This window comes from Trichechus manatus, unplaced genomic scaffold (assembly GCF_000243295.1).
Source record: "Trichechus manatus latirostris isolate Lorelei unplaced genomic scaffold, TriManLat1.0 scaffold00131, whole genome shotgun sequence".
NCBI classification, from domain to species: Eukaryota; Metazoa; Chordata; class Mammalia; order Sirenia; family Trichechidae; genus Trichechus; species Trichechus manatus.
The window spans coordinates 2,546,866-2,572,157 of NW_004444067.1; the positions used below are offsets into that span (position 1 = coordinate 2,546,866).

At 51.9% G+C, this 25,292-nt stretch overlaps 2 protein-coding genes across 2 annotated transcripts in view; one reads left to right on the plus strand and one right to left on the minus strand.

Moving 5' to 3' along the window:
- DHX37 (DEAH-box helicase 37) overlaps positions 1-22,965 on the minus strand; it is a 32,370-nt gene extending 9,405 nt beyond the window's left edge. Inside the window, exons 1-16 of the mRNA XM_004385042.2 lie at positions 22,774-22,965; positions 19,444-19,616; positions 18,342-18,454; positions 16,060-16,414; positions 14,992-15,140; positions 13,239-13,331; positions 12,255-12,351; positions 10,673-10,786; positions 7,977-8,078; positions 7,603-7,717; positions 5,632-5,727; positions 5,284-5,366; positions 3,587-3,731; positions 2,423-2,499; positions 958-1,190; positions 58-169 (exon numbers count right to left, since the gene is read on the minus strand). Coding sequence (XP_004385099.1) covers positions 58-169; positions 958-1,190; positions 2,423-2,499; positions 3,587-3,731; positions 5,284-5,366; positions 5,632-5,727; positions 7,603-7,717; positions 7,977-8,078; positions 10,673-10,786; positions 12,255-12,351; positions 13,239-13,331; positions 14,992-15,140; positions 16,060-16,414; positions 18,342-18,454; positions 19,444-19,616; positions 22,774-22,879 — 2,163 coding nt within the window. The 5' untranslated portion in view covers positions 22,880-22,965. The remainder of the gene's footprint in view (positions 1-57; positions 170-957; positions 1,191-2,422; positions 2,500-3,586; positions 3,732-5,283; positions 5,367-5,631; positions 5,728-7,602; positions 7,718-7,976; positions 8,079-10,672; positions 10,787-12,254; positions 12,352-13,238; positions 13,332-14,991; positions 15,141-16,059; positions 16,415-18,341; positions 18,455-19,443; positions 19,617-22,773) is intronic.
- Positions 22,878-25,292, plus strand: part of BRI3BP (BRI3 binding protein) — a 20,225-nt gene continuing 17,810 nt past the window's right edge. Inside the window, exon 1 of the mRNA XM_004385043.2 lies at positions 22,878-22,964. Coding sequence (XP_004385100.1) covers positions 22,878-22,964 — 87 coding nt within the window. The remainder of the gene's footprint in view (positions 22,965-25,292) is intronic.

Here is a 25,292-nt window from a genome sequence, read left to right on the forward strand (position 1 = left end):
CCCCACAGGTAGGCCAGAGGCAGTGGGGCACTGGCAGGACCTGGGTCTGTGGCTGACCTTCTCGATGTTGAGAGCTTTCATCTGAAGGATCAAGTCTTCAACGGGCCTCCGGGTGATTTCAGGAGGAGGGAACTTCTCAAAGTCACCGAAAACCGCAGAGGAGTACAACCTGGGGGGCAGAGCAGGGCAGTAAGTGCAGCCTGAGAGCTCAGGCTGTATCCCAACGTTCACTGCAGCATCTTGGGTAACAGCAACAAGGTGGGAACAACCCAGGTGTCCATCAGTGGCTGAATGGATAAACAAAACGTGATCTACCCACACAGTGGGATATCACCGGGCCATAAACAGGAATGAAGTTCTGATTCACGCTACAACATGGATGAACCTCGAAAACATCATGCTAAGCGACAGATGCCAGATACAAAACGACTATGTGTTATGTGATTCCGTTCACATGACAAGTCCAGGATTGACAGAGAGTAGATTAGTGGATCCCAGGGGCTGGGGGTTAAGGAGAAATGGGGAGTGACCGTGAATGGGTACGAGGCTTCCTGCTGGGGTGATGGAAAGGTTCTGAAGTCATACCGCTGGTTGCACAACTCTGTGAATATGCCAAAAACCGCTGCACCATGCCCTTTAAATGGGTGAAATGTGCGGTATGTAAATTTTCTCTCAGTAAAGCTGCAAACGAAACAAGGAAACAGCAGCCCAGAGGGAGGCCTGACTCCACAGCAGGATAAGGAAATAATGCAAGGTACGAGCAAGCCAACAGGAAAAGGGCTCATGGAGCCTCCTAAGGGCACAAGTCTCCAGAGGAACACAGGACTCCCTGCAGATGGGAAGGGGGGGACAGTGGCAGGGACAGCAGAGACGTGCCCTGAGGGCCCACCCTTCCTCATTTCCTGCTGGACGGCCTTTCAGGGACCACGTCCCGGGAGAGGAGCCCACAGTGCACACCTGTAGCAGTGGCCGGGCTCTGTCCGCCCAGCCCGGCCCGCCCGCTGATCAGCTGACGCCTGGGAGACCCATGTGACACGGAAGGAGGACACGCTGGTGACGCGGTCATAGTAACGCTTCTTGACCTTCCCACAGTCCACCACGTATTTGATGCCAGGGATGGTGAGGGATGTCTCGGCCACGTTGGTGGCCACGACGCACAGCCGCGTCCCCTCTGGGGGAGGTGAGAAGACCTGGGATTGGGGAGGGGGTGGCAAGAAGACACTAGAATCAGGAAAGCATTCATGGGATGGAGGTGGTAGTGGTCGGGGGGCCAAGCCAGGAATCTTTCTTGATCAGAGTAAAGTCAGCTAGACTGGGTGAGGCCTGGGAAGTCACAAGTCAACAAGTCCTCCCTGTTTCTGGCCACGTTGACCCTGAGGCTAAATACAAGGGGAGCTTTTCTCGTCTCCAAGGAGGAGATCTCAACACAAACCTGAGCTTAAAATTTAAAAAGAACACTGCCCATGGGCATTTGCAAGAAAAGTGAGTCACAATACACTGCAGGGGTCAAGGGTCACCAAGAGATGTCTGGGGCAGGCAGATGACACATACATGGGAGGGGCCAGGGTCACGGGGAGCGTGGTGTGTGGGGCACACGCCCACCCAGCCCAGCCCAGTGCCGTTGGGAGGACGTGGGAGCACCGGAGCCAGATCTTTCCATTTCTCCCAAGAAAAGCAAGAGATCCAGAATTTTATGGCAAGTCTCCTGATTCTCAAATGTTAGCAATGGATCCAATCAAAAAAATACTTCACAGATCAAACAAAAACTCCCGTTATTCGGAATTCAGCTAAGGGTCAACGTGTGCCACTGAGCATCTATGCTTAAAGGGTACCACGAATGAGCATCTGAGAATTGTACATTTATACTACAAGTCGGAACCGACTCGACGGCAACAGGGCTTTTTTTTTTAATACACATTTATACTAACTATACGTTTCTACTAACAAGTCTGGAAAACTATGGTGATTTCTGGACGGAACAGAGGTGCTTTTTACTTCGTGGTTTATATCTGCTGAGTGTTTTACAACAGGCACCAAAACCAGAGAAAAATAAAGTACATGGAAACTTCTGGGGAACTAAAGTCAAATGTTGCTGAGCCAATAAATAATGACAATAACAACGATAACGATAATAATAGCAGCAGCTAACTACGCTACAGGCACCAACAGTAAGCTCATTTTCTGGTGTGTAAACTGAGGCACAGATGGGGGACAAACCGTGCCTGAGAGCACACAGCTAGCAGGAGGCAGAGCCTGGGGTCTGCTCCTAACCATCCCAGAGTCCTGCTCCTACAAAGGCACAGGGGCGCGGGTCGAAAAGCTGAAGGGGGATGACCAGGCTTGACCTGCCCCACCTCAATGCCCTGAGAGCCACCCTGAGACCAGGTGCGCAGGCCCCACCCACCCACGCCCACCAGGTCACCTGTGCTTGCTTCTCGGGGGCCAGCAAAGAGTAGAGCGGGAGCACGTGGAGTGGGAGGGAGGAGTCTGGCTGCTCACCTGGGGAGAGAGCAGAGGCCCACTGGGCACCCCCCGCCAGGACACACCCCCATGGCGGCAGCACCCCAGGCTGCCCTGCGCCCCTAGCCTGCTCCGCAGAGGCCCCAGATCAGCCCCCACTCCCAGGAGCTCACCCCTTGGGACCAGCCCAGGAGGTGGGCAAAGCCTCAGTGGACAGCTGACTGCTTAGAGGTGTGAGAGGCTGTCCCTGTTCCACCGCTCCCCACCCTGCTCCTGAATCCAACCCCCTGCAACCACCCAACCGACGGCCACCCTATAGCTCGCCTTGGACAGCTCGGCCTGGGGCTCGACCCCACCCCTGTATCCCGGCAGCAAGGCGGTGGGTGCAGGCTGAGTGTGCGCTGGGTACCACGCACCTGTGTGTCGTGTGGCACTCCTCAAGCCTAGAACAGCTGCACACTGTGGGCAGGGCAGAGGTGCCCTCGGGCTGCCCGCGCAGCCCACCTGGACACGGCAGGGAGCTGGCCTGTCTACGTGCACAGGGCCCCAGTGAGCACCTCAGGAGGGTAGTCTGCCCAGCTGCCCCAGGGCCCACATTACCCAGCCAAGGGGGGCCTGGGTCTGGCCCCGCTACAAACAACAAATACGTGAGGGCTTACTCTGCACCAGCGAGTCCCTGGGTGGCGTAAATAGTTAATGCGCTCGGCTGCTAATCAAAAGGTTGGAGGTTCGAGTCTACCAGAGGCACTCTGGAAGATAGGCCTGGCCATCTATTTCCAAAAAATCAGCCACTGAAAACCCTGTGGAGCACAGTTCTACTCTGACACCCGTGGGGCTGCCAGGAGTCAGAGCTGACTTGACCACAATTGGTTTCCTATGCGCCACGCAGTTTTAGGAGCTCGGGAATCAGCAGATGACAAGGCAGACAAAGCCCAGCTCTCTCGGGGCTCAAAGAGATGCTCTCAACTTGACTGCAATCTCCGCGATGCAGGATGGTTGGTCCATCTTCGTCACAGCCATCTCCCCAGGGCCCAGCACAGGGCCTGGCACATTGAGGGGCGCAGCAAACACTTGCTGGTGAGTGAAGCGAGTGGCCTGAGGACGGGAAGCTCTGCCGAGGTCTCACCTTCATCTGCTCCCTCGTCCCCCAAGTCCAGATCCAGGTCGGAGCCCAGGCCCTCCTCGTCATCGTCCATCTCTGCCTCCCTGTCTTCACCGTCTTCACCCGCTGGCAGTACCGAGTAGTTATCCAAGCTAATCTGGGGCAATGTCTAGGGGAAAAAAGACACCAGTGCCACAGGCTGCAGGTGACCCTGGGTGGACACCCGTCACAGGCGGGCAAAAGCAAATCTGGTCAAGCAGAAAGCCCAGCTTCACTACCCACATGCCCTTGGGCGGGTCACTTAACTTTCTTCTGCCTCAGTTTCCTCCTCTCAAAATTGGGGATAATCAGAGAACTGTTCTCACAGGGAGGATCCTATTAGTTTACACACATAGAGAACTTAGAACACTGGCCCACAGTAAGCACAAAAGGAGGCTAAGGAGCCCCGGCGGCAGTGCGGTTAAGAGTTTGGCTGCTAACTAAAAGGTTGGCAGTTCAAATCCACCAGCTGCTCCTTGGACACCCTATGGGCAGTTCTACTCTGTAGAATCGACTCAGTGGCGATGGGTTTGGTTTGGTTTTTTCATAGGAGAGTAAAGGAGTCCCTGGGTGGTGCAAACGGTTAAGCGCTTGACTGCTAGTCCAAAGGTTTGAACCCACTCAGAGGCACCTCGAAGACAGGCCTGGCCATCTGCTTCCAGAATGTCACAGCCTTGAAACTCCTATGGAGCACGGTTCTGCTCTGCGCATGTGGAGTTACAGGAGTCGAAATCGACCCGATGGCAATGAACAGCAATGGGAGGGTGAGTAACTTCCTAACTAATTTCAGTACTGTCAACAGATCCATGGGAAGATCACTCACAGACATCCTGGGTGTGGACGCCCATCACAGCGCAGCCAGCCCCCGTCCTTCCAGAAATACGTAGTTCACTTCCCATGCTTCTATTTCAAGCACCTAGGGGTCTCCTGCTCTGCCTGCCCTCCCAGGACCTACTCAGGTGACCAGGGCTCAGCCTCCCGGAAGCTTCCTCCTGGCCCACAGCACAGGGAACCTCAAACGCGTTTCAAACCACAAGCCGCCCTGCGGCCTCTAGGGCAGTGTGGTCCAACAGAAGCCTCTTTCACGACAGCAGTGTTCTAGAGCATGCTATCCAGTACAGCTGCCACCAGCCTCCTGTGGCCACAGGGCACATGAAATGAGCCTAGTGGAACTGAGGAACCGAGTTTTCAATTTCACTTAAATTTAAAAAATTTTTATTTTATTTTTTAAAATAATTTAATTGTGGTAAAACGTATGTATAATACAGAAACTGTCATTTTAGCCATCCTTGAGTGTACAACTCAGGGGCATTAATTACAGTCACAATGTTGTACAGCCATCACCACTATCTGTTTCCAAAATGGTTTCATGACCCCACACGGAAACTGTGTGCCCCTTTAGCAATAAATCCCCCTTCCCATTTCCCGTGGTAACCTTTGATCTACTTATGTCTATGCGTTTGCTTTTTCTAAAAATTTCTAATTTTATTTCATTTTAACTAACTTAAAATTAAATCTAAATAGCCACATGTGGCTACTGAGCACCTGAAATGTGTCAAGTGCGACTGAATGAATAAATTTTATTTAAACTTAAATCGTAATAGCCTCGTAGGGCCAGTGGTCACGACATTGGACAGTAATGCTCTTGAGTCTCCAGCGGGCTTGACAAACACTCTACCTACCGCAGCCTGAGCCTTCTTTGCCCTTGACCGTGACTTCTTAAACTTCCGCATTTCTTCCACCGAATCTTTCTGTTCTTCCTTTTCTGGGGAAAGATGTGTGGATGAGGGAGGAAGATATCTTGTGGCCAGAGCCAGGCTACCAGGGACTTTGCTCCTCCTTGTCCAGAGCAAGGCCACTGCAGCAATGACCACTTATTCCAGGGAGGGGAGCAGTCAAAGGCTGCCGCAGCCGGATACAGGAGAGACTCTGAGGCCGACAGCTGACTGCCACCCCCGCCAGGCGTGGACACTGCCCTGCCCGCCGCACAGGGCTGAGGGCTCTGTCAGGGGTGTAGCTGCCAGGCTTACCTTGCGGTCCCCGTCTGGTACAGGGGAAGGTCCTCCTGAGCCTGCGGCACAGTGCGTGCACCTCTGCCTGCCCCGTTAAGAACACCAGGATGCCACCTGAGGGGAGAAGAGTGTGTTGTGACTCCTTGCACTCAGCCCACCAAGGCCCGCTCTGAGTGCCAACAGGAGTGCAGTTCCCACCCAGAGAGCAGAGTGCTGTGGTGGGAAGATGAGCTACAATCATAAGGGGGTGCCTCTAAGGGGAAGTGAAGAAGGGGTGTGAGCTAGCTGGGGCTGGGCAGAGGGCGGGGAGTACACCAACCACAGGGAACAGTATGTGAAAGGTCCAGAAGTGAACCAAAGCAAGAGTATCCCTGGGAAATTGTCTACAGCAACTCGCAAGGTTTGATGGGAACCTCAGGGAGCAGTCAGTTTATGTGAAGAATGTTATCAATGTCACTGAATTGTACATGTGGAAACAGTGGAATTGGTGTTATGTTCTAGTATGCGTATTTCCAACAACAGAAATAAATTATATATATATATAACAAAAAAAAAGCAGCCCTGGCAGGGGAGGGGGTTTGCCCTTGGCTGAGAAGCGAGCATGGGGTAGCGGTGAGGGCCCGCGTGGAGAATGGGCATGGAGGAAGGGTAGGCGAGGGACAAGGGCACAGAGGAAGAAGCGGGCAGGGCGTCAAGGAGTTCAGTCTTCATCCCCAGGGGGAGGCACATCACTGAGGACTGTAAGCAGGAGGGTTGAGGGCCGCTCTGGCAGATGTGCGGGAGAGGTCCAGAGGGGAGGGTGAGGGACAAGTGGCCATCCTTGAGCCGGGGACAGTCAAGGGCTCAGGATCCACCCAGGGAACGGAGGTAAGTGGACCGGCTGTGAGAGCCAGCTAGAGCAGGGCTGGGCAAACTACAGCCCAAGGGCCAGATCTCACAGCTGTCCATTTCTATAAATATAGTTTTACTGGGAGACAGCCACATCCATTCATTGACTTACTGTCACCTACAATGGCAGAGTTGAGCTGCGGTGTCAAAGACATTGCAGTGCCTGCTGAATGTTTACTATCTGGCCCTGAACAGAAAAATTCTGCCCACCTCTGACCTTGAGCTGAACAGGGGAAGGGCCCAGGGCAGAACCCACAGAAGAGTGACCTTTATGGAGGAGGACGGGGAGATGGAGCCCACAGACGAGACGAGACAGAAGGCCAGCGGGTGGGAGCGAAGGAAGACAACAGAGAGAGGAGGATGCTTCAGGAAGGGGGAATGGTCTACACTACCAAACACTGTCAAACGGCCAAGTGCAAAGACATGAAGGTGACCTCAGGGAGGCAGTGTGAGTGGCATGAAGGGGCAGAAGCCATACCATGACCTTGCGGGAAAGTGAGGAATGGAGATGGAGACACATCTTTCTCAACCTGTCCTTGCTGTGAAAGACAAGGACAGGGTGGCAGCCGCAGGCCAAGGCAGGTTTCTCCAACGATGATTATTTGCAAACATTGAATGTGACAGGAGCCCTGGTGGTGCAGTGGTTAAGCACTCAGCTGCCAACCAAAAGGTCGGCGATTCCAATCCACCAGCCGCTCTGCGGGTAGAAAGCTGTGGCAGTCTGCTTCCGTAAAGATTATAGCCTTGGAAATCCCGTAGGGCAGCTCTATTCTGTCCTACAGGGTTGCTGAGTCGGAATGGACTCAATGGCAACGGGTTTCTGGTGCCCTGTGGATGACTCTGCTTATCTGCTATGGACAGAGGGCACCGTTCCAGTCAGTCACGGCAGCCCCACAGTAATTCAGACAGGAGGATAGCCAGTGTGGTGAACGCTGTGGAACCTGTGTGGGGAAACTGAGACCCAGCAAGGACAAGTGCCTTTGCCGAGCCACTCGAGGGCAGGCCGAGAGCCTGGGCAGCAAGCCCGTGCTATACCGCCTGCCCCCATCACGACTTGGAAAGGGAAAGGTGACTCGGCTGTTCACCTGGCCAAGGCCTCACCTGCCGGCAGCATGCGATGGATCTTGCAGACCTTCCGGAAGCACTCGCCGCTGTAGTCTTCCAGCGGTGTCCACTTGTTGAAATGCACAGTCACTGGGAACTGCCTGGATTCAACCTAGGAAAGACAACCGAGAGGTGTGGGGCGGCCAGGGGGAGGTGACAAAAGAGGCGTCACCAGCCCAGGATCAGTCCCTTCCCCTTTCCTGATCTGAGTCAAGGCGAACATCTCAGTTTGGTGCTAACGGGTCTTTAACGCTTCTCTAACACTTTGCTGGCTTCCCATGTGACTGAGCTACCAGGGGGTCCTCGCTCTGTCACGCTGACACAGCAGGCCACGCTTTAGCAGCTGCCCGGGACTCTGGCCTGAGCCCTACCTTGATAACCGGAGGCGGCCTGGCAAACAGTCGCTGGTTCTGGGTAAAGTCCTCCACCCGCAGCGTGGCCGACATGATGAGCAGCTTCAACGGCAGATGCTTCTGCGGACAGCAGAGGCTCAGTGACCCACAGCCACCCAGTGGTCTGGCTGGGTCTGGAGGAAAACTGGGGAGGCAGGGGAAGTCTTCTTCTGCCCTCCTGGAACCCCTCAAACCACCCCTTACAACTGTTTCTGATAACCAAAGACCTCTCAGATAAAGTGAGCTGGTAGCAGGATTTGGCTCTCCCAGAGTGGGGTCTTGTTAAAGGAGTGAAGCTCTAATGGTGGAATGTGAGGCAGAAGGGCTGAGAGCGGGGTCCACCCAAACCAAAGTTGTCACGGCTGCTGCCAGCTCCCACATGACTTCTCTCCCCTCATGCTGGTTGTCCATCTGTCCCTGAGGCTCAAGAAGGAGCTGCCTGCATTCTCTGGGGTGGAGTGGGGTTGGAATTCCCTAGTTCCCAGCTCCGTTGGCAGCACCTGATGGCCTCAGTAGGTGCTTCATGGTAGGTTCCCCAGCCCGTGGGAGCAGGCTGTCTTTACTAGTGAACCCCAAACCCAAGTGCGACAGAACAGTCAGTGTCTTTGGTGAAAACAAAGCAAAGGTCAGAGGCACAGCACAGGTCCAAGGCCCCTGCCACGCTCCCTATAATGGCCTCCTCAGTCTGGACCCACCTAGCCCCTGTACCTCTCTGACCCCATTTCCTAGTTCTCCCCACCTCACTCCCTCTGCTCCAGCCACTCTGGGCTCTGTGATATTCCTCATAGGACACCAGACACACATCAAAACCACAGTGAGATACCAATTCCCTCCCACTAGGATGGCTAGAATAAAAAAGACAGACAAGTGTTGGCAAGGATGTGGAGAAACAGGAACCTTCGAGCACTGCTGGTGGGAATGTAAAATGGTGCTCCCACTGGGGAAGACAGTCTGGAAGTTCCTCAATACACTAAACACAGTTAGCCTATGACCAGCTGCTCCATTCCTACGTATGCACCCAAGAGAACTGAAAATGTGTTTTCACATGAAAACTTGCGCATAACCGTTCACAGTAGCGATATTCATAATAGCCTAAAAGTGGAAACAACTCAAATGTCCAACTAAGAAATGGATAAACAAAAATGTGGCATGTCCACACAACAGAATATTATCCAGACATAAAAAGGCAAATCTATAGAGATAAAAGGTAGATTAGTGATTGCCTAGTGCTGGGGGGTGATGGCTAAGGGTGCAGGGTTTCTTTTTGTAATGATGTAACTGTTCTAAAATTGACGTGTGATGGTTGCACAACCTTGAACATGTGAAAACCCATTGAACTGTACACTCTAAATGGGTGGATTGTGTGGTATGTGAATTATATCTCAATGAAACAGAAAAGTCATCAAAAAATAATGAGTTTCACCCGTAAGTACTGTGCTCCTTTTAAAAGATCACCTATAGAAGACCAGATGGTCAGCAATTAACTTTAAAACAAAGATAAGAATGTAGGAAGGCAGGGAAACTAGATTAATGGAAATGGAACAATCAGAATGGAAATAATGAGACCGTTCACACACATTGTGAAGAATGTAACCCATGTAACTGATCAACTAGTGTAGAAATTGTTGAATGGAAATGTAAAGTGCTATGTAAGCCTTCACCAAAAACTCAATAAAATATTAATACAAAAAAAAGAAAAAACACCATATGGATTCCTGCCTCAGGGCCTTTGTACCTGCTGTTTCTGCTGCTTGGAACTTTCTTCCCCCCTCTGTCCACCCTGCTTGCTCCCTCGCCTCCTTCAGCCCTCTACTCAAATGCTGCCTCCTCATTGAGGTCTACCCTCGTCATTCAGCCCTCCACCTTCTCCCTAGCACTCTCCCTTCCCTCCCGGCTCTGTCCAGCACTACCTCACAGTGTTTACTTATTGCCTGCTGCCCTCATTAAAGTAGAAGCTCCGTGAGGGCAGGGACTGTTTGTCTCGTTCACAGGTGTATCTCCAGTGGATGGAACAGGCCCCAGCACCCGGCAGGCACCCAGCTGACATCTGTTGGATGAATATTCTGCCCCTTGCACTCGCAAGAATTAGGCTTAAGCGTGGGTGTCACCTTCTTGACAAGCCCAGGGAAGGCCAGGACAATCTGCTCCACAGATTCCCCACCCTGGGGCTGCATCCCCTGACCGAGCTAGGCTCAGAGGCCTGCTACTGCCTGATCAAGGGGCGGGATGGACGATGCAGGGAGGACACAGCCCTTCTGCTGCCAGCTCAGAGGACGGGGAGGTTGGCATGGGGTCAGGCACCGGCCAGGCATCTCGGAGCTGGCCAGCAGCCCCGTACACCATGTGGATTCCTAAGACCCAGTGGTATTTTAAAGCTGGGCTCCAGGGGGCTCGGCAGCAGCATCAGCTCCTTGCCTGGGCGTCTCATTTTGAATGGAGACGAGGACAACCAGTTTATGAGGGCTGGACCCAGGGGCCTGGAGGGGGGCAGTGTGCAGAATCAGGGGACTGTTTACACCGAGAGTCTCGGCCCTGGCACTGGGGGGGCTCATGTCCTTGGGGAACCCTCAGAGCAGCAGCCTGGAGGATGAATATACGTAGGCGAAGGGAGCCCAGGTGCCTGACAGCAGTGGGGGTCCTGACCTGGGGACTCTCAGCTGCCCGCCCCGTGTCACCTTCGCCCGGAGCGTCACGATACGGGACAGGAGGCCAACGAGGATGTCGGTGTACACGCTCCTCTCGTGGGCCTCATCGATGATCACGACCTTGTATTTCCGCAACAGGAAGTCCTGGGGAGGAGTCGGGGGGTCATCTCCTGCTAGTGCCCCCCAGTGAGGTTGGCCCTGAACCTCCCGCTCCAGGAGCCCCCTTGATGCCGGTGGGACCCCACAGCCACTCAGCCTGCAGGGGCAAGCCCGGGCCCAGCTACTTCCTACCCCTGTGACTTTGGGCAAGTTAGCCTACTGCCCCGTGCCTCAGTCTCACCTGTGAGATGGGATTAACAGGCCCTACCTCACTGGGTCATAGTGAGAATTTGATGACAGCTAGCGGCACAGTGGTTAAGAGCTCGGCTGCTCACCAAAAGGTTGGCGGTTCAACTCCACCAGCTGCTCCCTAGAAACCCTATGGGCCAGTTCTACTCTGTCCTATAGAGTTTCTATGAGTTGGAACTGACTTGAGGACAGTGGGTTTTGTTTTTAATACCTATGAAATACAAGGACTTGGCACGGGGTCTACAAAACAGCAAGCTACTATTCCTAAGGGCTGAGCTACCACATGCAGGTGTCTGAGGTGTGGGGAAGGGGGAGGGAACAGAAATGAGTGGAACATGGGGTGGGGATCTGGGCAAAGGACAGCACACGCCTTACAGAAAGGGGCATCCAGACCCCAAATCACGTTCACAGCTCCCCTCCAGGTGCCCCAGCTGGCCCTGGAGGCAAAGGATGCAGGAGTCCCCACTGCCCACCTCAGCCCCGAGGGGATGTCACCCAGCAGGAAGAGATGCCCTCACAGGACAGAGGCTCTCAACCCAAGCCTTGTGTGCTCATGGGGGACACTCACGCCACCCCTGTGGAACCAATGGGCCGAGGTTCCAGAATGTTCTGACTCCCTAGGAACCTCCCTGAAGCAGGCCGGAGCCCCTGAGGGAGGCAGCAGCTGAGTGTGCTGTTTCATGTACTGAACGCTCTTTGAACCCAGGTGTCCACGGCTGGGGAATGTACAAACACACTACTGCTCTGGGCCCAGAACCAGGGCATGCCCCGTGCCCCAGAACCGGACTGGAAGCCCATTCCCCACGTGGTGCTGCCCCCGCACTGGACTGTGCTTCCCCCATGGGACGAGGAGGTCCACAGGGGCAGTCGCCCTGGGTCTGGGTCCACCGCTGTGTCCCACACACGAGTCAGCGCCTGGGTGGAATACGCATTCTTACGTGTTTGGCAGACACATAAACTCGGAAAACCCGATCGTGATACAAACACGAGCACCCCTTTAATGAGCATCTGTCTGGTACTGATGCAAAGCTGTCCTTAGGCATCACACAATGTTTGCTTCAAAACGATTCTAGGAGGAAGGGCCAGCTTACAGGTGAAGAAACAGAGGCTCAGAGAGGTTAAGTAACTTGCCCAAGGTCACACAGTGGCAAAGCGGCACGTAACACTTGGCCAAAAGTTGGTGCAATGGCTGCTCAGACCAGGGGTGATGTCCTCCCTCCCTGGCCCCCGGCCCTCCACCTGGCTTTGGAGACGAGTGACCGACCTTCTGGATTTCTTTAAGCAGCACGCCATCCGTCATGAACTTGATTCTCGTCTCTTCAGTCACGTTGCCTTCGTACCGGATCTGGTAGGAGACGACTCTGTGTGGACAGGCTGTGGCTCAGGGCATGCAGTCCCCCAGAGCAGGGAGCCCCATGTAGCCCCAAGAGCACTTCAGGGGGTTAGCAGAGGGGTCCTGGCCCACACTGGGCTGGCAGGGCTGAGGGCAGGGCCCACCAGCTCCCCCAACAAGGCCCACCAGCTCCAGCCCTCTCTCCCACTCCAGAGCCCTGGTCTCCAGTGTGAAGGGGGAAGGGAGCCGTTTAGGCAACAAAAGACTCCAGAGCAGGTCAGCCAACCATAAGTGTGGACCTTGGTTACAGCTGGGTCTGTGAATCAGCGAATCCGAACACAGACCAGAGAGAATCTAGGAGTTGTTGTTATATACCTGGAAGGTGTGACAAAGGAATCGCTGGGTGGTGCTCCTAAACAAAAGTTTGGAGGTCGAGTCCACCCAGAGGTACCTTGGAAGAAAGGCTTGGCGACCCACTTCTATAAAATCAGCCACTGAAAACCCTAGGGAACACAGTTCTTCTCTGATACACGTGGGGCGCCATGAGTCAGAATTGACTCAATGGCAACTTGTTTTTCACCTGTTAATTAAGTATGAATTACAAGACTTCCTGAGTTTGGTCACCTGCAGCTCTGCACAGCCCTCCAGCTCCTCTCAGTGCCATTCTGTGTGCTGTGAGCCTGACGGCGTGGCTGGCCCTCCTACTCCAGGGCCCCCAGGCCAGTCTAGCTGTCCCAGTGCAGGAAGCCCATGCAGGAAGGCCCTTGTACTAGGAGACGCCTGCAAAGCTGACATGCAGCACTCTCCCCCAGCGCCCTCTGGATGGACCAGGGCCTGCAACACCGCACGCCTCCGTGCCCTGCCCTGGGCAAAGCCACGTGACCCCCCACCCACCCCAGAAGGAGGGGCCCTCACCGCTGTGACAAGTTCATCTCCTTGGCCACTCTCTGGGACATGGTGATGGCGGCCACTCGGCGTGGCTCTGTGACCCCGATGATGCTGTCGTCGCTGTGGGTGGGAGAGGACAAACACCGGGTTAGCACTGCCCCATCTGTGGTGTCTGTCCCCAGGCACACGGAATGCACCCAGCCGACTCACACTCCCTCAGGGGCACCGTGGCACCCACACTGGGCTGTGCCCAGCAGCACTGCTCGCAACAGGAAAATGGAGCGGCCCACGTGTCAGTGCTGGAGACGGCGATGGTTTGGCAGCCGTGCTTCAGTGCAGCACTGGCCGCTGCTATGGACACAGCTTGGGGGAGCTCGGCCCGACCCAGCCGAGCGCAAGACACAAGGAGCCACCGAGGGGGATGGGCTGCTAGGTTCCAGGCTGGGCAGGAAAGAGTTAACGGAGCAGGCCCAAGACTGCCATCCTTAGAAAGACCTGCTTGTAAGGAATTTGGATTCAGGGAGGGTTCCCTGGTGGCGCAGTGGTTAAGTGCTTGGTAGCTAAGTGAAAGGTCAGCAGTTCAAACCCACCAGCCACTCCATGGGAGGAAAGATGTGGCAGTCTGCTTCTGTAAAGACTACAGCCTTGGAAACCCTGTGGGGCAGTTCTGCTCTGTCCTCCAGGGTCGCTATGAGTCGGAATTGACTCGGTGGCAACAGGTTTGGTTTTGGCTTTTTTCCCTCACCATCCCAATAAGGGTGGCTCACTGTGTCTAAGCTGTTTGTACAAACTGTGTGGTGTATACTGAACATCAAATGGGAGTCTGGAATTTTGGGACACGCTGGTAAGAGGTAGAAGTCTCTGGGTGCTGCAAACGGTTAACTGCTTGGCTGCTAACCAAAAGGGTGGCGGTTTGAACCCACCCAGAAGCACTTTGGAAGAGGCCTGGTGACCTGCTTCTGAAAGGTCACAGCCTTGAAAACCCAACAGAGTAGTTCTACTCTGCACACGTAGGGTTGCCATGAGTCAGAACTGACTCCTCAGGGAGAGGACCCTGGAAGCTTGCGCCTGGCTTTCCGGGGCTTTGCCCCACATGTCTCGTCTCTGCCAATTTTGCTTTGTGTCCTTTCGCTGTAATACACACTATATTTTTACACAAATAACACACACCTTCTACACTTGTTTGCCAACTGCTCCCTCTCGCCTTGAGGTATTTTCGTAAGTGCGCTGCGCTGATTTCTTTTTTTACAGCAACACGTAGAAACAAAATTAGCACAGCGTTGCTAATGAAAATACCTCATGCGGGATGGAGTGGTTGGCAAGCAAACATAGAAGGCACGCATTATTTGCGTAAAAATACGGAATAGCCTGAGTACAAGTACATGCTAAGTCCTAGTGAATCACTGAACCTGGGCGTGGTCTTGAGACCTTGGACACAGGGACCAAATGCACCAACAGGAGGCAACCCAACACCAGTCAACACACCACGCTCTGTGCCAGGTGCTGCTCTGAGCATTTCACATGAACTCATTCATTTAATCCATAACCGTGAACTAGGTGCTGTGGTGAAGCCCGTTTTACAACTGAGGAAACTGAGGCACAGAGAGGGCAAGTAGCTTACCCTAGGCCACACAGCATGTAAATGGCAGAGCCTGGATTCCATCTCGGGAGTCCATGCTCTTAATGACTTTGGGGGATTGCTCTCTGCTGTCACCTGAGGGACCTGCCTCCCTGCACCCCGGGTGGGGAGGACTCCCCAGAACCCCAGGCCAGCCCCCACCTGCTGTAGCCGGCTTCGTAGAGGAACTGCGGCACCTGCGTGGTCTTGCCGCTGCCGGTCTCACCGCACACAATGACAATGGGGTTCTCGGCCACCGCCTCCATGATCACTTGCTCCTCTGCGAGAATTGGGAGCTTCAGCCGCTCTTCCTGACAGGAGAGAGGGAGTCAGTGCTCAGGGCACTGGGAGGGTACCCTGCAGAACGGCGGGGAAGATAATCCCAAGGGACCCCACCAGAAAAAGAAAGGCTGCACAGCGTGATGTCCATGTCACCAAAAAGTCATACCCACCCCGAGACAACACAGCCCACGGCCGCTCTGCCGAGGTTTCCCCATGTTGACCACAGGCTGCGGGCCTTACACCCCAAATCCTCTCACTGCCGTGGCAACCCAAGGACATCCTCACTTTACCAGATAAGGAAACTGCGGCGGGGAGCGGTGGAGCGCCTTACGTAGACTGAACACCCCCATTTTACAGACGAAGAAAACAAGGTTCAAGAAGTGAGCTACAAAGTGGTGGAACCAGGCTGAGTCCACGGCCCAAACTCCTATGTGGCTTAGACCTGGGCCGGGACCACGGTCAGGAGCTGGAGGTGGCCATGGCAGTAATGAGACAGCACTGCTATCAGCAGCCCTGAGGCAGAGTCCGGCTTGTTCTAAGACACTCTCACGTGTATCTGCCCATCAGGCTCTGAACAGCCAGGTAATACGCCTGCTGAAATCTAGTACTAGAGTAAAACCTGTGAAAGCCGGAAGCTGTGTAACACGGAAACCTGTCAGAGAAAGAAAACCCAGATATTTTCCACTAAATAGAGAGTAATAGAAAAGTGGTGCCTGCACCCTGTCAAAGGCGGAAAACTGGCGAGACCTGGAAAAACCAGGCAGTCGCACCGAGTTCTGGCTCTCACAGGCTTTGCTGTACAATCAAGAACAAGAAGGTAGGTACGGTTATTCTTCCCTTTTCCAGGTGAGGACAGACAGCAGAGAGGGCTTGTCACCTGCCCCACACCACCAGCCCCTCCTTCACTGGGCGACCCAGCCTTTAATCACAAGCACGGGAGCAGCGAACCTGCATCTCGGGGGAGCGGTTCACAGGGACAAAGACAGCGGGCTTCGCAAGGGGCCTGGCTGCGGTCGGGGTGGCTGCTGGAGGGGCAGGAGCAGCAGTGGAGGTCCCGGCCCAGGTGGGCTGACAGCTGGGCATTGGGCTTTCGCCCTGGGCCTCAGGCGGGGCTGGCAGTAGACGTAGGACGGCTGTCCCTGCACCCGCCTCCACCTGCCCGGCAGCCAAGGCCTCGTCAGCCTCGTCAGCCTCAGAGGACTCAGACTCCTCTTCTTCTGACTGCTGGCGGCGGCGCTTCCGGTGGGCCCCGCTGAGGCTGTTGATCTCCTCTGGACCCTGGGGGGCAACCTCATCAGGCTTCCTGCAGGGAGAGGAGAATGTCAGGCACCAAGGTCCTAATGTGAGCCAGGTGACATCCAAGGCAGCTCTGGTGGCCACACAGTGGTCAGAGGTCAGGACTCAAATGCCAAGGCCGTTCCCACTCCAGAGCCTTTGCACCTGCTACTCCCTGTGTGAAGCACCTTTCCTGCAGCTAAGTATCCCCACTTCACTCCAGTCTCTGCTTAAATGTCACCTTATCAAGGAGACCTTCCTGGACTACGCAGCCCACAACACCCACCCTGTCCCTCCTTCCTCCTTTCCCTGCCCTAGTTTCTTCTGGGCCCTTCTCAGCATAGATATACTATGTATCTGACTGATTACTGCCCATCTCCCCACCACTAGAATTCAAGTTCCTTAAGGAGGGGATGTTTTTATGTGCACCGTTCTGTCTCCACCACCCTGAGCAGCGCCGGGATGTAGTTTGCACTCGAAAAGTCATTACGTGAACGATGCTTACAGGGAGCAGGCTGGTGATACCGTGAATGAACAAAGCAGGCTGAGTGTAGGAGAGCAGAGAAGGCTGGGGGCTATGTTGGGAGGAGCACCTAGGCTCCATTTAAGGGCTGGGAGCCTGCAGCTACAGCCATCTGCCACCCTATGGGACTGTGAGTCTGGGGTGGCCAGACCATCCAACTGCCCAAGGTCAGCCAGGAATCTGACTTCAAAGTGAAATCTCTTAGTTCTTAAAAGTTGGCTGTACTGGGTTGAATACTGTCTTACCATCCCTCTAAATCCATGTTCACCGGAAACTGAGGATGTGACTTTACTTGGAAATAGGGTCTCTGCAGATGTAATATCTTAAAATGAGGTGATGCTGCATTTGTGCTAAATATAATGACTGTATCCTTACAAGAAGAGGAAACAGAGACACAGAGGCAGGAGAAGGCCGTGGGACGACACAGGCAGAGACTGGAGTGATGTCACCACAAGCCAAGCAAGGCCAAGGTTTGCCAGCAACGAGCAGAAGCTAGGAGAGGCATGCGATAATTTCTCCCTCAGATACTCCAGAAGGAACCAACCCTGCTGACATTTTGATTTCAGATTTCTGGCCTCCAGAACTGTGAGAAAATAAGTTTATTTTGTTTTGAGCCACCGTGTTGGTGGTCTTTTCTTACAGCAGCCCCAGGAAACAAACCTGCTGGCAAACTATCTGAATGCCTTAATAATGCCACGCCAGCCAAAAAAAACCCAGTAACAGGCCAAATCGACTCTTGACCACCTGACGGCAGTTTCTGGCCCCATTACCGTGTAAGAGCCCAGAGGACCTGTAAAGCAGGACTCAGTGTTGTAGGAAACACCGAAGTCATGGGAACAAGAAACTCTGCTGCCCCATGCACTGTAGAGGGCTTAGCAATGCCTGCAAGCTTCACCCTTGAGAGGTTCTTTAGCTCTAATGACCATCAACCCAAATGTATTTTGTATGTCAACCCATGTTGTGTGCTGTCCAGTCGATTCTGACTCAGTAGAAATGCCTCATAGGACTTCTAGGCTGTAATCTTTATGGAAGCAGATTGCCAGGTCTTTCTCCTGTGGAGTGGCTGGTGGGTTCTAACCTCCAACCTTTCAGTTAGCAGCTGAGTGCTTAACCACTGTGCCACCAGAGTACCTTGTCAACCCAGAAACCAAAACCAAACCCACTGCTGTCCAGTCGATTCTGACTCATAAAAGACCCCGTGTGACAGAACTGCCCCATAGGGTTTCCAAGGCTGTAATCTTTACAGAAGCAGACTGCCACATCTTTCTTCCGCTGAGCAGCTGGTGGGTTTGAACTACTGACCTTTCGGTTAGCAGCCAAGTGCTAACCAGAGTTCCTCGTCTACACGTAGGAGAGTCTATGTCTTGTGAGCTCTTCCCCTGAGGGGCCCGGGAAAGAAGAAGGAGCTCCAGAACAGGACAGAAAGACTCACTCTTTGGTGTGGTACATGCGGTCTCCTGTGCCCAGCTTGGATGTGGTGTAAAAGAGCTTCATCTCCGTGTCTGAAACCTGGACTTCACTCAATTTCTTTAGCATCTCTGCTCGCTGGGGGAGGAAGCAGGTGTATTATACATTTTGCATCATGACCTTCTCTTCAGAATGGAGGTGAGACCCTAAATACAATCTCAGTATCACTAATACCTGAAGTCTTTTTAAATCAATGGTCAGGTCACAATTGCATTGCTGCACAGTGTTCTTAACAGATGCAGCAGGCTTGGGGCAGCTGTTCTAGTGGTGATGATTATGCAACACTGTGAATATACTGGAACCCACTGAACTATACACTTTAAAAGGTTAAAATGTCGGATTTTATGTTAAAGGACTGTTAACTCGAGCAAAATAAATAAAGTAAAAAAGTTTGAAATTCTCTGAAGTTAAAAAACAAATAACATAAAATGACCTAAAAAAAAAAAAGGGGGGGGGACTTAAACCTTAAGCCAAAAATATTCCCTGAAGTCTTCTTAAAAACCAAACAATACTACTTACCAGCCAAGCAATAGACAGGCCTATAAAATAAATATTAACACCCAAAAAGAACGTGATTCCTAGAATAAACGATTATACGAGAAACTATTGAACTGATGTATGTTTTGCTGTGTATACTCTCAACAAGAACAACGATAAAAAGTGAGAGCATTGATCAACATACTTCCCGGCTAACAAACATTAGGGCCTCAGCACACCTGGACACACACTAGACTGACCGAGACCCAAGCAGCTTCCCCTCGGGAGGCTCAGAAGGCTCTAGAGCTGTGTGTCCAATACAGTAGCTGCTGGTCACACGTAACTATTTGAATTTAAATTTATTAAAATTAAATGGAATTAAAAAGTTCAATTCCTCAGCCACACTGGCCACATTTCAAGTACTCAGTAGCCACATGGAGCTGCCTGTGTGGCAGACACAGAACATTTCCTTTACTCTAGAATGGCCTGTTGGACAGCACTGCTTTCTATACTGCACTGTGGGAATTCAGACGCCCCTTCTCTCCCCACTCTGAAGAGCCATGTGCCGACCCTCAGAGAGCAGGGCGTACCTGGCTCTTTTTTTCCTTCTGTTCTAAGATTTTCTGCAGCATTTTCCTCTCTTTCTTGGTCAGAGGTTTCTTCTCCTTCTTCGATAGGGGAGGGGCTTTGGTCTTCTTTTTCTTCTTTTTCCCCAGAAGAACGAGTGCGTTGCTTGCATCAACGCCTTTCAACGTTCCCTTATCTGAAAAGACATGCTTGTCTCATCCACAGCCCCAGAAGCCAGATATTTCTGATGCATGATACACCATGTCGTCACCGCCAGCTGCCCTCCTGCCCTATCTGTAAGCCCCTGTACACACAGAAATAAAGGTGTAGGCCTGGGTCAGGAGGAAGCTTTACTGTGTCTGAGTAATAGTAAGGATGCTGGTATAAGTGCAACAGAAAGGGCAGGTGGGAATAGGAACAGGAAGAACCAAAACCAGCTGCCATCGACTTGATTCCAACTCATGGTGAACCCGTGTGTGTCAGAGTAGGACTGTGCTCGTTAGGGTTTTCAGTGGCTGATATTTCAGAAGTAGATCACCCGGCCTTTCTTCCGAGGCGCGTCTAGGTGCACTCAAACCCTCAACCTTTCAGTTAGCAGCAGAGGACTTAACCACTGCACCACCCAGGGGCTCCATAGGGACAGGAGAGAAGGTTAAAGTTGGAGCAGGGGCAGCAGGGTCATGTGGGGCCTGCCTGGAGGCAGGATTTTATCCTATATGTGTAAAAACTCATTGGAAGGTTTTAAGCAGGAGTGCAATCTAACTTATGTTGTTGAAAGATCCCTCTGGCCTTTGAGAAAGGCGAGGATAAACACAGATGTCTCGTTCTGATGTTAGAAGCAACTTCTCCCAAATTTTTGAGTCCAAGAAGCCTCAGCACCTCTGCTCTGGTCACCCAGTTAAAACTGTCACCCTGGTTGTCTTCTGCCCCCTTAGCAGGACCTTCTCATGCTTTGAGTTGTCACTGCTATTACAATTGCTGATGTCCATCGTGGGACACACCACGCCTCCACATTCTCACTTCAGTCATAAATGTGTTTTCCCAAAACGCCATCTCCAAAACTCTAAGAACAGGTAAGACGTCTATTACTGTTGGCCCTATTTTATAGATAAAGAAACTGAGGCACGGAGACGCAATCTGCCTCACCTCCCAGCCAATCTGTGCCACTTCTGAGGAGGGAATTCAAACCCCCAGATTCCCACTCTGATGTCTTTCTGGCACCGTCAATGCCATCCAGGTTGAACCAGAATGTGGAACAGAACACACATTGGTGGGTCGAAGGCAGCAGGCTCCTCCAGCGGCCCTGGCTCCCCTTCCCTCCTCCATCTCCAGAATCTAGTCCCATTCTTTCCTAATGCCTAACCTGCCAGGAGGAAACCCTGGTGATGCAGTGGTTAAGACCTATGGCTGCTAACCAAAAGGTTGGCAGTTCGAATCCACCAGGTGCTCCTTGGAAACCCTATGGGGCAGTTCTACTCTGTCCTATAGGATCGCTATGAGTCGGAATCAACTTGAGAGCAATAGGTTTTTTTAACGTGCCAGGAAGGAGCCCTGGTGGTACACTGGCTAAAGCCCTTGGCTGCTAACCAAAAGGTCAGCAGTTTGAACCCACCAGTCACTCCACAGGAGAAAGACGTGGCAGTCGCGTTCCATAAAGATTACAGCCTTGGAAACCCTATGGGGCAGTTCTACCCTGTCCTATAGGGTTGCTACAGAAATAACTCAACGGCGGCGGGATAATCTGCCAGGCCCTTCTGGAGCTTACATTCAGGTTGCTAGATGAGTTGAATCTGGTACACGTGCAGTTTCAGGAGGCTGCAAGACACCCTTGTCCTTGAACCCATTCAATCTAGCTTTGCCTCAACTTTGCTCTGAAACTGCTCCCACTGAGGTCACCACAACCCTTCCCATCCCCTACAGTGATCTTACAGTCCTTCTCTCCCTCCCTGACTTAGATGGTGAGTCTCCTCCCTGGTTCCCAGGGCCACCAGGCTCTCCCCCCTCCTCTCAGCTGCTCCATCTCTGTTGCAGACCCCTCCTCATCTCCCTCTCCTCCAGTCCTGATGGCCCCAGGCTTCATGTCCATGGACCTCTTCTCTGCCCCATCCACACACACTCCCTGAGTGAGCTATCCTGTCTTCCGACTTTAAATCATATCATCTAGACAAGGATGACTCCCAAACTGCTATTTCTGTCTGGACTTGGCTCTCGTGAGCATCCGCCTCACAAGCTGCCTGCCTGGATATCTAACAGGCACCCCAACCACTCACAACCAAAGCCAAGCTCTGGGTGTTCCCCACGCTGCCCCCCCACCCCCAGCCTTCTCCAGGGACTGAGCCCAACGCCTGGGAATCATTCCTGACTCCTTTGTTCTTATGCATACACCTAGTCTGTCAGAAAATCCAGTCAACTCCTCCTTCAAAATACATCCTGAACCCAACCACTTCTCACCCCCTCCACCACTGCCTCCACTTCCGAATTAACGTAATAAACAGCCTCCTCTTCTGATCACCCTGCTTCTACCTTTGTCCCCACCCATTTTTCTCAACACAGCAGCCCAAATGATCCTGTTAAAACATAAGTCCACATTGTGTCCCTCCTCTACTCTAGACCCTCCCACCGCTCCCAGCTCCCTCAGAGTAAAAGCCGAAGTCTTTAGGATCCCATCTGATCCGGCCTGTTCTTTCCGCCACGCTGGCCTCCTCCAGGTTTGACTCAAATAACACTTTCTCGGTGATGCCATACCCACCCGCACCCCACCCACCTCTTGCGCTTATATTCTTTCTACGTATAGCCAGGTAACACTCTATACAGTTTAGAGCTTATCTTTGCCTGTCTCCTCCCAGAAGCATGTAAATCTAGGAAGGCAGGGTTCTTTAAAGTCTGTTTTCTGCTATGTCTCCAGGCGTTTCTACTACAAAGGAGGCGTCCGACCAGAAATGTCGAGATCCCAAAGTTGAGCTGACAGGTCTGAAAGTTAGGGGTCGCTGGCATAGAGATTACAATTGAAGCCATCGGAATGGATGAAATTATCTCGTTTTCTTGCCCAACTTCTCATGCTCTTATATACGGTCGGACTCTATTCGAAAGAAACCCTGGCAATGCCTGCATTCACTGTTAAATCTAGGTTGTACTGCCCTCCTGCCTTCGGGTCATCTCATATGGTGGCTTTTGGAGTCGGAATGCACTCGACGGCAACGGGTTTGGTTTTTGTTTTTTGTTTCTCTAGGACCCCGCCCCAGAGTCCCGGAGGTAGGGCACAGTCCGGAAGGTCCCCGGCTGCCAGTCCTGGTGGCGTTGCCCTAGGCGACCCCTCTTGGCGGAGCCTAGCCCTCGGTCCCGAGATGCCTTACCCTCGAGTTCCAGCTGCACTGGGGGCGGCTCGGGGGGTCCCTTCGAGGGGCCAGGGCCCGCCTGCTGGCGTCCCTTGATGTTGTACCGCCGGCGCAGCTTCCCCATGGTATTCCGCGCCGCTTCAATTCGGTCGGCCGACCCTCAGCGCTGTCCGAAGCCCAACCCACGTGGGCTACCAGACCACGGGCCCGTTTGTGAGACTTCCGGGTTGAGCTCTCGCGGGAACTACGACTGCCTGTGACACTGAGTGGTCGGGCTAGAGGCGGGATTGGACGGAAAGGCGGGGCGGGCAGGAGAAGGGGTGCAGCCATGTGCAGGGAGGGCGGAGCCAGAAGCAGAAGAAGGTTATCTATTAAATATAAAACAAAGCAAAAAAACCGTTGGCGGTCCAGTCGATTCGGACTCATAGCGACCCTATAGGACAGACTGGAACTGCCCGATAAGGTTTCCAGGGCTGTAAATATTTAGGGAAGGAGACTCCCACATCTTTCTCCCCCAAAGCCCACCACCAGGGCTCCTCCAGGCACCTGTTTGAAAACTTTAAACTCTCATCACAACATCACACTGTAGTGTGCTCAGAAATAAAGTGTTTTCTGAATCCTGTAAGTATTTTGGGAATACAACAGTTATATTGTACTGCATTTTGTTGTTCTTGTTACAAGCATCAATTCGTTAAGGGCAAATATTTAAATTACATCACACAGTCAAAAAGGTGAAGGCCCTAGAAGTTATTTCAGAATTTTAGCAAGGATAAAGTTTTTTTTTTTTTAACTGCCCCAAAAAAAACACCTGCAGAACCTAGAACAACGTGTGGTTGCAGAGTAGGTGGTTGCTGAATGAAGGAATTACTGAATGAAGAGTGTAATTGAATTTGGATAAGCCCCTTGCAGCCTGCAAAAAACCAAAATCCACAGACAGTGTACCACAGGATTTAGCTAGTATACATAGGAACATTTTTTTTTAGTTATATTTTAATTTCAATAGGTTTTGCAAAAAAAAAAAATATGCTTTAGAGGAGAGAGCTACAGTTTCTGTGTTAAATATTTTACTAAATAAATAAAAAGTGCATCCAAATATATTTTCCTATATTTTTTCTAAAATATTATTTACCAAAGGATTAGCCTCCGGAAGATATAAAGAACATTCTGTAAATAAAGAAGAAAAGGTATATACACAACTTGGGTGAATCTCACAAATATGTTGAACAAATGAGTCTCCTAAATTTGGGTGGGGCATAGCAAATGGGAAGGGACAAAGGGGACTTTCTGGGGCTGGTCAGGCTCCCTTTCTTTATCTGAGTGCTGGCTACCCTGTGTTCAGTCTGTGAAAATCCATTATATTCTGTCTGTATGTAACATCTCAGTAAAAAAGTCTATTTTAAAAAAAAAGAAAAAGACTGACATTAAAAATAAAAAAATGGTCTAAGGATATGAACAGCCAATTCACGTGTGAGCAAATCAAACGGCCATTAAATGTGTGAAAACCTCATCAGGAATACAGAAAATGTAAGTTCAAACATAAGACACAATTTTTTGTCAGATTGGCAAAAATTAAGTTTCATTTCTCTAGTTGTCTCAAAAAAAATGTCGTATTGGACTTGGTTTGCTTGATTCAGGATGGAAATAAGGTTTTCAAATTGCATTTGATTTATTAGGTTCTTAATTCTTACATGAGCCCTGGTGCCTCAGTGGTTTTAAAATCAATACTCCTCTTCCATTTTAGGCCATTTATTTGTTGAAGAAATGGATCAGTTGCCCTACAGAATGCCATACATTCCGGATTTGGATGATTGCTTCTGCTTCTTCTCATTAGTTTCTCTATCCCCCCCATGTTTCCTGTAAACGGTCGGTTAGATCTAGAGGCCTGATCAGGTTCAAGCTCAACGTCTTTTGGCAAGAATCCATCACAGGTGGCGCCAGCTACTTCCTGATACTACGATTGATTGGCGGGCTCAGGTCTTGACTTTCACCTGCTCATTTTAGTCTCTTTCCATGATCGTCACGTGGATCCATCATTTCGTTAAGGGGTATAAAATGATTTTCCAGTTCTCTCATTCCCTCCTCATTTATTAGCTGGTCTTTTCTCAACAGAAGAACTTTTCCTCCACAACTATTTTGTGACTCTGATGTACAGTTCGTTCAGGAAGGGCAGGAGAGATGTTTGATACTTTCCTTTTATTTATAATTTTCAAAATGAAAAGCTGGTATTCTTGCCATGGGCAATGGTGGCCAATCTTGGGGAACCATCATGAACACATATATATCATGTTCCCAATCAATTGCAGTCATTATCCTTGTTGAGGCTGTTGCAAGTTTTACGGACATGGGTTGCATTTCACCGTAAAGTGAAGAATAAAAATTATTTTTGAAAAAAGCTTAAAAAACTCCACCAGGTCAGAAAGGGATTCCGGGCAGATGATGGGCGAGAGAAAGAATTTAATCGCTGACCGCGATCTCGGCCGGAAGCTCTGCGGTCTGCGGCCCTAGCGCCCAGGCCCAGCAGGCCAGTTAGGCTTTAG